Source organism: Ursus americanus, chromosome 14, assembly GCF_024610735.1.
Source record: "Ursus americanus isolate L20-20 chromosome 14, mUrsAme1.1.p, whole genome shotgun sequence".
NCBI lineage: Eukaryota > Metazoa > Chordata > Mammalia > Carnivora > Ursidae > Ursus > Ursus americanus.
In genome coordinates this window covers 18,316,205-18,330,331 of record NC_142140.1, presented here as the reverse complement: position 1 = coordinate 18,330,331, position 14,127 = coordinate 18,316,205, and the positions used below count along the sequence as shown (strand labels likewise).

General features: G+C 48.0%; 1 protein-coding gene across 1 annotated transcript in view; it reads right to left on the bottom strand.

Moving 5' to 3' along the window:
• Nucleotides 1-13,655, bottom strand: part of PDZRN3 (PDZ domain containing ring finger 3) — a 235,940-nt gene extending 222,285 nt beyond the window's left edge. Inside the window, exon 1 of the mRNA XM_045808101.2 lies at nt 12,769-13,655. Within this exon, the coding sequence (XP_045664057.2) occupies nt 12,769-13,491 (723 nt within the window). The 5' untranslated portion in view covers nt 13,492-13,655. The remainder of the gene's footprint in view (nt 1-12,768) is intronic.
• Between the last annotated feature and the right edge of the window lie 472 nt (nt 13,656-14,127).

Sequence of the window (14,127 nt, the reverse complement as noted above, 5' to 3'; positions counted from 1 at the left end):
AAAAATGTTACATAAGCCTAAGCACCAATTGTTGGAGCCCCGTAAAAACAAAAAATGACAATTTTTCATTAGAAAAAAGACAGTCTTGAGGCGCCTGGGTGGCTTAGCAGGTTAAGGGTCTGCCTCTGGCTCAGGTCATGATCTCAGGGTCCTGGGATCAAGTTCTGCACGGGGATCTCTGCTCAGCGGGGAGCCTACTTCTCCCTTTCCCTCTGCCTGCCACTCCCCCTGCTTGTGTGCTCTTGCTGTCAAATAAATATTAAAAAAAAATAAATAAGAAAGAAAAAGAGTCCTTAATGAAAGCACTAGGTGTCTCTAAGAACAATGCAACAATATATTCATTTCCACAGGCTCACTTGATATATACAATAGAGTATTTTAATATAAAGAGAACAAGTCTCTACCAAGCCACTGTACGTAACCAAAGCCTCTATAATAACAAGCTCACTGATTTTTCAAAAAATATTTCCAACCCACAGCATCTCATCGAGAGCATCTGTCTGTCAATGCTATCGACATAATTAATCTGACCTGCACTAGTTAACAGGCCACAACTGTCGCTGCTCTAACAGTATAAAGACTCAGGATCAACCTGATAGTTCTGAAATGTAAAACTGAAACAGCTTATATCTCTCTGCCTTGGGAAAGGGAAATCTCGGTAAGTCCATTTCTTGCCTTGCTATGTTAGAGGGGTGAAGAAGTTAGACATGCATGGGAATTTGAGCGAGTTATCACACATGGCCTACATTTCTGGCTTTCATAATTAATGATAGAAAGTGCACAGTTACTCAGTAATCCAAGGCAGATGGCCCCAGCCTGATGATCTCAAATGGTGCACGGAAGAGAACACACAATCAAATTCTTTAAGGCTAGTTTTACACCTACTGTGTGATCACCACTTATTCTTTCTAAAAACAAAAGAAAAACAAAGAAACCTTATTCTGCATTAACAATGATAACAGCTAACATTTACTGGCTGCTTACCATGTGCCAGAAATGATATTAAACATGTAACTGCTTGATTTTCTTCAATAAATCCCACCAATCTCATCAACTGGGATGATTACCAGCCTCATGATACAGGTGGGAAGAGCTAATAACAGGTCAAGCTAGGATTTCGACCCATGCTCTCTGATTCTAGACCCCAATTACTCTTCTAAACCACTCCCTTTTCACGTGGAATGTAGAAAAGAATGCTATGTAGCTTAGCAATATCTTAGGTCCTTCTCAAGATGGTTCAATTGCTGGAGTTCCAAAAATTTCCATAAAGGAACTCATGACAGGAAGTCTTACCCAGGAAACCAATGTCAGAACGAAACTCCAATTGTTCACTGAACTATTTCTCCCCTGAAGACCCAACCTGAGATGCCCAGACACCTAAGTCTGTACCTAGCTTCAGAGATCTCTCTCCAGGGAGAAGTGAGACAATGCTGGAGACACACCATTTCTCAGCTGAACAGCTATTTGCAAAGAACATTCTGGAACAATCAGGTTGACCGTCTACACTTCTTTGCCAGTCACAATCACTGGGGAGAAAGAAGGGGTGCTCTCATTTCTACAAGCATCTTGACAAAGTCTGCAATCCGGGAGGGTTACAACAGACTTTAGGTGCCATTGCCTATTTTAGGACTGAGCCAACACATGGAAGAGTGACCACACAAGGCTGGGAGCAATGACTGGGGAAGAGAAAAGCTCTGTCAGGGCTGAATTTCTCTCATTTCTCCATCTAACTTTTCCTCGGACATCAAGAACTTGATTCTGGCTTTTCCTTTCCATTCCTCTTCCCTCCAACAACCTTAACTACTCTAATTTCTAATTCTTACCAAAAAAAAAAAAATAATAGAGAATTTAAACACTGGACTTTTGCACAGCACATTTAACATGTTAACATTAATTCCTGCTTCATCATTTAACCTGTTCCTGAGCTGAAAATTCATCAGGATAAAGGGCATTTAAATAATTCTCATTCAATTATACTCCACCAATTAAAGAGACATAAATGGCATGAGGGCAAAGGCTCCCATCGATGCTCCTTTGCTGACTTTTCACAGAGATGATGTTAATGAGCAGCTCTTTCATCTAAAGGAAAATTTAACCAATATTGATCTGTTTTTATAGTTTATCATAACCCATGCTTTGAAATTTTCCCAATGGCCTGATGAAGTATAACCAAGAAGGGAAAGAGCTCTATTTCACATTAACAATGGATTATCTAAAACATCAGCTTTTTGAAGCAGACACCTGAGAAACTGAGGTTCCAAGAAATGCAGACATTTGCTTAAGATCACACAGCTGCAAGGAAGGAGAGCCAGGAATCAAGGTCCACGGGACTCCAACGTCCATGGTCTTTGTACTCTGCGGGTATATTCTGGCACTGTGTTCTAAAATCCCTTTGCCTCACAAGACTGAGCCTTCACATTAAAATGTCATGAAGGATTAGACATCTAATTAGTTTTGTAATTAGAGTTTTAAGCAAGGTTTCTTTGGACTATGTAATAATAGTGGCAAAGATTAAGAGTGTCTATTATACCGTGAAGGGTATCATAAGAGTATTATGCCCCTGACAGGAACGAGGTAATGGTTAAGATCTTGGACTCTTAGAGTCAGAACCCGAGTTGAGTTTCCTCATCCACAGAATGGGGATAATAATGGTTGCTTCTCACATCACAGGGTTATTATGAAGCATGACTGAGACAGGCAATCGCTGGCAAGTGCCTCAGCACAGGGCTCAAAACACAAACACGGCACAATGTGTGGTGGGCACTCCCGCAGCTCAACACTGAGGCTGTGGCACTCTTTAACCACAGAAATTACTTGGCCACAAAATCCAAGCAATAAAAAAATGTCTAATCCTAAATTAACTTAGTCTATCTAAAGCAAGTTTGGGAGAGCGGGGGCCTGAAGTTGAGCAAAATAGGATAAATACATATCCACCATACCATCTGGCCACCTGATGGGAGCTCCTTCCATGTACATGTCTTTTTTCCCCAAAGTCTGGAGAAAGAGTGGCACATTCTAGGAGGGATGGGTGAGTGCCAATAGTTCTTATTCTGGAAATGGTAGCAGGAGACAAGTAAAGATGACAATGGGGAGCAGCTCAGCCTGGACCTTCAGTGGAGCAGACCTAGGACAGGCAAATGATACTGACCTGCTGGATATGGGGATGAAGAGGGGAAGTCAGACAAATGACATTCCTAGGCCTGAGGGAGGTGGCCATGGGAACAAAGACGATGGGGGAACAGGTGTTGGCTCACAACAGCATAGGAGGAACAGTAAGTCCAAGGATCTGTTGACTTGGATAGGGACAGCAAAGCTAGAAGAAGCTGGGAGATGGGGAGCTAAGGGTGTTTGGGGATTGTGGAGGCACTGGACTACTCCATGTTCTTTTTTTTTTTTTAAGATTTTATTTATTTATTTGACAGAGAGAGACAGCAAGAGAGGGAACACAAACAGGGGGAGTGGGAGAGGAAGAAGCAGGCCTCCTGCCAAGCAGTGAGCCCGATGCGGGGCTCGATCCCAGGACCCTGGGATTATGACCTGAACTGAAGGCAGACATTTAACGGCTGAGCCACCCAGACATCCCTGGACTACTCCATGTTCTACCGGATTGGTGAGTCTTGATGGGCTGGGAAGAAAAGGTGAAGAGTAGAGGACAAGTGACAACAACAGAAATGAAGGGGAGATGGCCCCTCCTTGGCAGCTGTCCTTAGTGCTATCCCTATTCTACAAATCTTCCCCAATGGCATGCATCTCTTCCCTTCAGGAGACACAGACCTCTCACCAAGAGCTGGCTGGCAGATGGAAAAGGAAAATTCTGGAGTCCAGTGACAGCACAGTCTCCTTGAGGGCCTGGAAGCTCCCCCAGCCTCCCCCCAGAATGCAGCTCACTGGCTGGGCCCCTCCTGCCAGTGTAGGGTCTCCTTGGGAGGTGCTTGGGTCTTTAGGGTTGAGAAAAAACGGAGATATATCGGCCTTGGAGAAGGAGATGTGGGCCTCCAAGCCCTAAATAATGGCATGAACAGTTCCAAGTACTTCTACCAGTAAGTCACAAGCAGAAATGGAAGCTCGATGCACAGGACACAAGAGTGGACTGCCCTGAAAATAAGCTTTGCTATCGTGTTAGAGCAAGTAACTACAGGATCAAAATTTAATTTCAACTCAAGGTTTAAGTGGATAACAATTTGGGGGAAAATAAAAGTCACAGTGGAAAAGGCAAAAATCAAATGTACTTTGTCAAAGTCACCTTACATGGTGTCTGGGCTTTTTTTTCTGTTGTATTTGGTTTTTAAGTGTCCAAGAACATAATCTGTCCTGTACAGGCGAAGTCACTTTTCCTCTTAGTGTGGATGGCTCTGTCACCGTCGTCCTCCGAACACTCTGGCCTCAGAAGCTTGGATGCGTGCCATCTCTTAATCTGTGTGGTGGCCCCCAGAGCCCATCCATGCCACTGTCAATGTGGATTCTTTCTAAACATTCCTTTCCGCCCCATGACGGGTGTTCCCCAATTACTGCTGTTGTGGGACTCAGAGCCGAGAACTGGCTGGACTGGAAAGCTGCCCAGCGGGTTCTGAGAACTGTAATTGACTGGCCGCTAGTCTGTGTATCTGGGGTGACAGGACACCTCACAGCCTCAGATTACGCAAAGCTCTCCAGGGAAACAGCTCTGTCTGTGGACTAGTGACAAGAAAGCACAAAAATGTGCAGGGGGGTGGCTGGGAGACCAGGCGGCAAGCTGGCTGCCAGAACCTCTACATGGAAGAAATGAGGATGTCTTCACTCCCTATGCTAACATGTTTATGTTCTTGGTCATTCAAACTATGTTTCTAATGGTGAAGCGGCTTGGGCCAACCCCCTCCCGAGAATTCAACCTCCAGTTCTAAAGGAGGGATACTCTTGGAGGAAGAACAGCAGAGGAAACTCTTCAAGCCTCAAACTGAGGGCAGTCACGGGGTTGACGCAAATGAACTGAAAACGGCTGAGACCGTCAGTGGAAGTATTAGCGGAGTGTATCTTTCACCAGAATAGGTGGAGCGAAGATGAAAAGAGGCAAAGGGCGTGGAGAAACGGAAAGGAACAAAGAAACAGCTTTTCCGGATCATCCTATCTCCAGAATGGTATATATAAATAAACCCATCCATAAGCCAAACAAGTTATTTTTGAAAAAACAGTGTGAGAGAAGTATTCCCTAGGCCAAAAAATATGTATGTACTTTTCAGAATGCAGCTATGTTTAAAGAACCTGAGAAACCCCGAAATATTTACTTCTCTATTCCAATGAGTTTGATTTCAAGTTTGTTCCTCTAATTTTTATCATCAACTCATCTCTTTCCTGGTGACCTTCCACAAGCAGGGCTTCACCAAGAAAACAAGCAATAACATACCTTTAAGTGCTACAGCGTTTTCACATTTCCACTCGATGGACTATAGGGTAGTTCCAGGCTTTGAAATGTCAACATTCAATCAAGGACCCACCCTGAAGCATTTTCCTTCCCGGATCAGAACGCAGGCAAAGGCTACCCAGCTACGACACCGTAAGTTCTTGCTTCCGGGAAGGCAGGAGCTCTGCCTGGTCCACCTCTCCTGAGCCTTGTCAGTTTTAGTGAGACAGAAATACACCTAACAATTCCTTAACCTTCATGTTATCCATGAGCTTTGCCCCCCTCCTTCCCATGGCAGCCCAGGGCTGCATATTGCTCTTTCACCCAGTTCCCACCCCTGGAACCGGTGACTCAGGGCAGCACAAGGCTCACAATGAAACTGTGACCCTCTGAGCAACAGCCCCTTTCCATCTTCTCTGTTACACCACTTCAAAGTGCTAATGTTTCTTCAGCACTTTATTTAAAAAAGATCTATAAACCTACAGGTGCCAAGCACTTAATAGATGTTCAATAAATGCTCATTAAGTCTTACTGTGCACTTGACATACACCATGTGGTTTAATCCTAGAACCAACTCTATCAGCCCACATATTATTATCCCGTTTTAGAGATGAGATAAGACTTAAGGCTTACAGGAGGAACCCTATTATCACCGACTTCAGGGTCTGGATACTAACCACATAACCAAGCACCAACTCAATTCGGGGTACTCTGAAGCCTGCCTGTTTACACAGGGCCTACATCCAGCTCTGATCCACAACCTGAAACCTGTATCATCCTTCTGATCCATGTACAGCAGAGACACCTGACAACAGCTTCTAGAAAAATTCTAAGGGTGACCTCTCTGCCCAGGACTCATTTCTGCATACCCACAGCCCACAACACAGTTCATCCCTCCCCATTCCTGGGGAGGAAGCTGCTGCTGGGCTCACTCACACACAGGCTGCATGGAGTCTCTGTCCCCCAGGCTCCCTGCAAATATATATATGGAATGGGTGAGAAAGATGGATGCTTGGGTCCATCTGTGAGTTATTTTCTTTACAAGACTAATCATTATGTTATACCACTTCCCTTTTTATTGGAACAGGCTTATTAGAACACCATTACTTCGGGGGGGGCAGAAGCTAATCCACAGCAAGGAAGCTTGAGTGAGCAAAGAATAGTAAGACTTGTGTCTCAAGTGGGTGTCCGAGCGATCCCGTGGGTTAAAGCTGTTCCAGCTGACCTCTGTATGCAGGAGTGCCTATCATGGTGCCTGGCACGCTGTGTATTAGAATGTGAGGAGCTAAACTGCAAGAATCCACAAGGAAGGATTGCATTTTCTTCCTACTATCAAACACTCTTTAAATTACTAGCATGAAAATGAGAGAAATGAGTCACTATTCCACCCAGGATACCATCTCTTTAGTTCTCTTTGTTTTGTCAAAATCTCTTTCATAGCATCTGTTTTATGCTTCTTGTGTTCGACACCAAAGCTATGAAAATGGGAATTATGGCATGACAAGAACATACTTCATCAGCATGGACCAGAAGCCATCAGACCAACTAAATGGAGCCAAAGGAATGTGCTGGGAGAAGGTGTTTAATTTTCCAAGCCTCTGTTTCTCCATCTGTAATATGGAAGGTGATGGTCTGTGGGTCCCGACCTCGGGGGTCTTTCTGAGGATGAAATAAAATGATGTGCGTACAACTCCAATTCCCATAGTGCTTGCATATATAGTAACAGTCCTCTGGGAACATGTATGAGACCTCACAGGAAACACTGCCTCAGGAGAAAATGCTTTTCTTATTGTGGTAATGGTGTATGAGCCTGGAGTCAGATGCTGGATTCAAATCCCAGTCTTATACTTAGAATCTGTGTAACTTTTGGCTTTAACCTAGCTTTTATCTAATCTGTTTTATAATCTGCCCCTTTTACCAAAAAAGGAGATCTACCTAATGAAAAAAGATGAAGTTCTTATATGTGCATAAAGCACCCGAAGTGACTATTATTTCTTTTCCTTTTAAGCTCCTTGGTCTACAGCCTAACACACAACTGTCTTACAGATGCTTATGCGTCTACTATCTTTAGAGAAGGAAGCAACATTTCCAAGTGCAGAAAGAACCACTTAAAAACACACATCACCAGAATTCCCAACTCAGAATGCTGTTATAATCATTTAATCCAGCGTAGCAAACATATTGTAAATCAAGTCTTAATTTTCTTTATAACAGTTAAATGAAATGGATTGACAGCCCCCAATTCCTTTCGCTGAACTGGGCTGTTTTGTGAGATGCACTATGAAATGGTTATTTGCTGAAGCTTTCCAGAAACAGAAAATACCCTGAAAGGTGAGCACTCTGATAGATACATTTCAAAGTGTCTGGACATCTGGAACGCCTTTTGATACAATCGTCTATTAGACTCGCTTACCTCCAGGAGTTCTGAAATGGACAAAATCGTTTCTGGGATTTGGTGCTTGCTACAATTTGATCTGGGTGGATCTAGCAGAACAAAAAGAATGCCTCCCAAAAACCTGGGAACCATTTTGTTAACTTGGGGGTCACGGAAAAACTCATTCTTTTTCAATACAAGCTCACTGTTGGTCAGCCATCTGAAAAGCTGTGATGGCTGACAAGACAGACAGCCTTTTCAATCTTGAGTTCACCCACTGAACAAACACATACTGAGAGCTTACAGTGTACGCCAATCTAATGCCCAGAACACAGCCCTGAAGATGGACATGCTCCCTCCTGGGGAGACACAATAAAGAGCCCTTCCAAGTACTCAGTTACAGCTGTGATAAATGCCATGCGGGAGGAGTACCAAAGTGAACATCTCAGGGCATCAGACCTGGTCTGGGAGATCACAGAGGGCTTCACGGAGGTGGTGGTGCTTGAGCTGGGATGGGAAGGATAAAAATGCTATCCGGTGATGAGCTAACCCTAAGTGCTGACATATAGGCAGGGGTTAGGAGGGGAGAAAACTTGCAGTTACCTAGTGATTAGCTGGAAAGACTGTTGCAAGTAGAGAAAAGAGTGAGTGCAAATGTAGGGGAAGGGGCCGCAGGCAGAAAGGAGCTGCGGGGTATATTCAAGGAACTGCCAGAGACCAACAAGCTGGGAAGAGAGAATGAAGGGGGCAAGAACACAGGCAGACAGGTGGAGGCTGGCAGGGTCCAGAGCACACTGGACTTTATAGTCGTGCAATGCAAACTGGATGGCAAATGCCGGGTTGAAGAAGGAAAAGTGCCATAGATTGACATTTCTCAGAAATTATTCCCGATGCTGGGTAACTGCAGGGGAGCGAGAAGGTATGTAGTGGGAGCAGCTGTGATCTAGGCAAGAGATGATGGTGGCTGAGACCAAGACTGATTTTGTTCCCCAGGAGACATCCGGCAGTGTCTGGAGACATCTGCGATTGTCACAACTTGGGAAGTACCACCGGCCAGGGATGCTGCTACACATCCTATAAAACAAGGAACACTGTCCCCCCCACCCCCCACCCCGCAACATACAGCACACGCACGCGCGCGTGCGCACACACACACACACACACAAATTATCAAGCCCAAAATGTTAATAGGTGGAGTTGGAAAACCTTGGTTTGGACCACAGTGATCATTTGATGGGGATGGAGAGCAGTAAAGAGATTCACGAAGTGCTTTGGAGGTAAAATCAACAAGATCAAATGATGGGCTGGACGTAGAAGTAAAAGAGCAGAAGGGATCAAGGATGAGGCTCCGGTTTCTTCAACATTTCCAAGAAGTTATGTTCGCAAGTTTCCCAGAGAAAGCCAGAGAAGTCTGCTGTGAATGCTTGTGCTCTCAGCATCGGGTGGGCAAGTCAGGGTGGGAAAACAGGCGTGCAGCAAAGCTCTTCAACTTACTTAAGCATGCCATCACCAAGTCTGTAGCCCGGATGTGGCTTCCTACTGGTTAAAGAGGCCTGTCAGGCCGTGGTTACCTAGCGTATAACTGCGAGGCAGTCTGGGTTTTAGAACCTTACCCTGGTCTTTCTTAAAAGGAGGAAATCAATACGTGCTTGTCTAAGTCTGTACCTGAATCTAAACTCCCCGTCCAGCTGAGCCGCGACTCAGCGTGACAGGCAGACCAGCATCACCTGGGAGCTTCTGAGAAATGCAGACTACAGGCCAGCTGTAATGAATCGACGTCTTTAGGAGTAAGCCTGCGGAATCCTGTGTTTTAACAAGTTCTCCAGGTGCTTCTGATCGTAGGGAGGTTTGAGAAGCACAGCCCTAGCACCCATTATAGAACAGGAGACACATGGCTATGGAGGTACAGCACAGACAAACACTCAGCACTCAAGTAGTGTCAAAAACCTGAAAGTTAAGATCACTTCAATAATGCCAGATCATTCTAGGCCTTGAAGGGCCGGTATTGAAAATCTTCTGAGTGTTTCTTATCTTACTTCAGCTTCTAACAGAGAGATAAACATTAGGGCTTGTTACAAAAAAAAAAAAAAAAAAAGTATTGTGGATGAGAGTTTCCAAGCAATATAAATCCTTCTGCCTTTTGGAAGAGAATAAACAGTACCCAGCAGGAGCAGAGAGTCGGCCCAATGAAATAAACAAGTTCTTAAACAGCTCGCAGTGGGAGAGGTTTTTCTGGCTGATGCAGGAACAGCAAAAGCTTTCAGAAAGGGCCACGGAGGGTTAACTTCAGGGCAAGAGGCACAAGTTTCCCTAAGGCCTCTGCTGAGGCCAGCCAGGGTCTGAAGCCAGAGAAAGGAACTCTCGCAGACTGCAGGCCAGGCCACTCTTGGCTGTCCTTGAGGCTAGCACTGAGGTGCACAGAATTCCGAGGAGGGCTCCAACTCCAGAAGGGAACTTTCTCTGTAAGCTCAAAAAGCAACATCTTGTCCCTGAGCTTAATACCCTTGATTATCCTACCCGCTCACCCAACACAGCTTGAAAAACATCCACCGTTCAGATTCAAGTATCATATTTTTGATTCTGAGAGAGCGTTTACCCAAACACTCCAGAAAGAAAACAGAAAGGCAAGAAGAAATAATAAACTAGCTTAACAATGAATGATGTATAAACTCTGGGGTAGTGAATGGCTTATTTATAAATAAGCGTCACTTAAAACTACACAGGAAGTCCGCGTGACAGCATAAACAAGAGAAACTCAGGAACTCCTTTGCCCCAAACCCGGCGCCTGCTAGAAGACCAAGCTTTGCCCTCTGTTTTGGTGACTCGCGGGCTCACACCAGTCTTTTGTACGCCTGTGCGGTCCTGGGTGAGCCTCCAAGTTGTAAATATTTGCCCTTCGCCCAGAGCTGGCCAGCTGCTGAGACTGCAGCTGACAGGCCAGGGGGCCAGGATGAGGAGGCTGGGGAGAGGGGAGACGGAAAACTTGCAGGCCTGGCGTGCACGTATGGAAGGGGGGTTGGGAGAGGGCAGCGAGAGGCAAAGCAGATACAGGCCTCTGGGGGCCCCTCAGGCAAATATGTTCTCTTCCGCTGCGGTCATACGAAACAGTCAACCAGAGTGGCACCGTCCCCCTCCACGTTTGTCTCCAGTGTGGCCTTTGCAATCAGGGAAACCCTGGTTCTCAACAGGCGATTTTGCGCACACACCCCCCAGCTCCAGAGAACACTTGATAATATTGGAGACATTTTTAGTTGTCACATCTTGGGAGGCGAGATGGGAGTACTACTGGTATCTATTGGGTACAGGCCAGAGATGCTGCTAAACATGGTACAATCCAGAAGAGAGCTTCCTACAACAAAGAATAATAGGGCGCAAAATGTCAATGCATCCCAAGGTAAACTCTGACGTAGAACTCGAATCCCTCAGTGTGACTCTGGACCAGCTCTATGGCCGCTCTAAGCCTGCCTCCTCCATCTCAGAGGATTAAATACATAATGCCTGTAAAGGGCTTCCCACAGCTGCTGGCACATAATAAACACTCAAAAAAAAAAGAAAAAAAATGGTACTTGTGGTTACTGAAACACAACACAATAGTGCTTAAGACCTGCGGATGGTAAGACGCCGGGACGGTGAGGCGCCTGGGTGGCTCAGTCGGTTAAGCGTCGGCCTTCTGCTCAGGTCATGATCCCGGGGTCCTGGAATTGAGCCCCATGTCGGCTCTGCACTGAGCAGGGAGTCTGCCTCTCCCTCTGCCGCTCCCGCTGTGTTCTCTCTCGCTCGCTCACAAATAAATAAATAAACTCTTTAAAAAAATAAAAATAAAAAGACCTGGGGCTGGAGAGACCAGGACTTGGGGGTTCAGAATGCAACTCGGGCACCAAAAAGCTATGACCCAGGCACCACTGACCCTCACTGGAGCTTAGTTTCTTCATCTACAACATGAGAGAAGCATCACACCTGCCTCACTTGATGAAGATGGAAAACAACTGAGAAGTACTTAGCATAATAAGGTCTAGAGCAAAGTAATCCTGCACTAGAGGTGGCCCATTATAATTACACCAACGACCAGCACAAGCGGATGGCTCAGGGGGAGATGTTAAACACTTGCTGAGCATTCACTCTCTGACACACAGTGCCAGGTCTTTTTAACATAGTCTCTCCCCGAAGGCCTACAACCATCTGTGCTACATTTAGGGAAACTGAGGCACCTGGAGGTTAAGCCACACAGGTACCCACTGGCTAGCAAAACGCCTAAATTCTAAGACAGTTCCAATTCCAGAGGACTTACTCTCAATTATTACTTTGTCGGTGGAACTTCCTTTTTTTCTGGAATCCCCGGATGAACACCACAGCCGGTGCCTGGCTGTGTTTTACCCGTGTCACATCTCTGGGGACCAGTTTCTAACTTTAGAGAGGCTAAGCAGCTTGCTCAAGGTCAGCCAGCTAGCTGGCAGCAAAGCCCGAGTCTGAATCCAGCTTTCCCTCCAGGGGCCTGCCTTCTGGCAGCCTTCTGAACTTACTCAGAACTGTGTGTTTCGTTTACTCTTTCTGGAATTCCTAAGGATGCATGGATATAGTTGACCCTGTGTGTCAACATCTCACCCTGTGTGCCACGTGTATAAGGGAACTTTTCAACCTTAACAGAGATCAAGCAACTTCACAAGCTCACCTAGCTAATCTGAGCAGCAAAGCCTTTGGACACAGTTCTGACTTTGGCGCTGCGCTTATTCTTACTCTACGCTGATCGTGGGTTCCTTTTAGTCTTTCCAGACCCCTGGAAGCTCTGCTGTAGCTACATTTCACCCTGTGTATGTAATCCTTAGGGACCATAGTTTCCAGGCTTAAACTGCTTCAAGGACCTGCTCATGGTGATACAGCTGGCAAGCAGTGCAGGAAGGAGGAGGCAGGGATGCTCCTGGGAACTTCCAGGCATCCCGGTTGCCCCAAGGGGCCAGCAGGCGCCCTGGGTACCCAGGGGGGCCCGGCAGGGGATCAGGGCTGGCGGCGGGGCGCCTACCTTGCCGCCGGGCGGCGCGGCCACGCAGCGGCTGAGCGAGTCGAGACGCGCGCTGTATTCGGTGAACTTCTTCTGGTAGCGCAGGGCGGTCATCTGCAGCTCCAGCTGCGCCGCGGCCAACTGCGCCACCAGCGACTTCTCGCGCTTGCCGGCGCGCAGCGCCTCCTTCTTGAGCGCCTTGTGCAGCGCGCCCAGGCGGGCCTGCAGTGCCGCGTTGTGCGCCCGCAGGGCCCGCGCGCAGCAGTGGCCGCCCGCGCGCTGCTCGCCGTGCGTCAGGGGCAGCCCGCAGCCCTCTTGGCAGCGGCCCACCGGCCGCGCGTCGCACGCGTCGCGCATGTGCGCCTCCACGTCGCGCCGCAGCAGCACCTGGCCGCAGCCCGCGTGGCGGCAGCGCGCGGGCGCGAAGTCGCAGCGCTCGAGGTGCTCTGGCAGCTGCTGCAGCTTGACCACCCGGCTGCAGCCGCGCGCCGCGTGCGCGCACTTGATGTCCAGCTTGAGGATGAGGCGCTTGAGCGGCAGGACGTGGTTGAGCTCCTTGGCCGACAGGCGACCGCGGCAGCGCGCCGGGCAGCTGCCCTCCTGCACCACCCAAGGCAACACGCAGCCGGCACAGAAGACGTGGCCGCACGGCGTGGTCAGCGGGTCCTCCAAGACCTTGTGGCACAGTGCGCACTTCAGGTCCGGGTCCACGTCGCCGTCGAAGCGGTCCAGCTCGAAGCCCATGGTGGCGGCCGGGGCCCGGGGTCGCCGCCGGGCGGGCGGCCGGCCGCCCCCTCCCTCCCTGCGAGGCAGCCCAGACACGCCGGCTGCGCCGCCCGCTCGCTCGCTCGCTCTCCCCGGACTGAGCCTAATTGCTCCAGACTTCCTCGGAAAATGCCCGAGGAACAGGACTCCTCCAGCCGTATATGCGCGAGCGCGTGCGCACGCACATCCTGCCTCGGCTGCCTCCAGCCCGCCCCCTGCAACGAGGAGGAGGCCGGGAGGCAGAGGAGGATGGGGAGACCCAAAGGCTTGCCGAGCGGACTGGCCCGCCCAGGACGCCAGCCTGAGCCCTTCTCCCCTGCGACTGCTCTCTTGCAGTTTTCGCTATAAGATACACAAGTTAAGAAAAGCTCATTAAGTTTGGAGCTGAGGCTGCTGCAGTCATCCAGACAAGTTCTCCTGGAGCCCCTTCCGGGACGGATCGTGACTTTTTATTCCCCTCCCCCGCCCCCTCTTTTCTTGGCCGATTGCAGAGAACGAAGAATATTTTTGAGGCCCGCTATCTCAGCACTTACGGTCTTTATTTATTTCATTCCAGGGAAAGTTACAGAGCCTGCGGAACGCTCCGGCAGCTACAGCTCCGACCAGAGGTTCGGC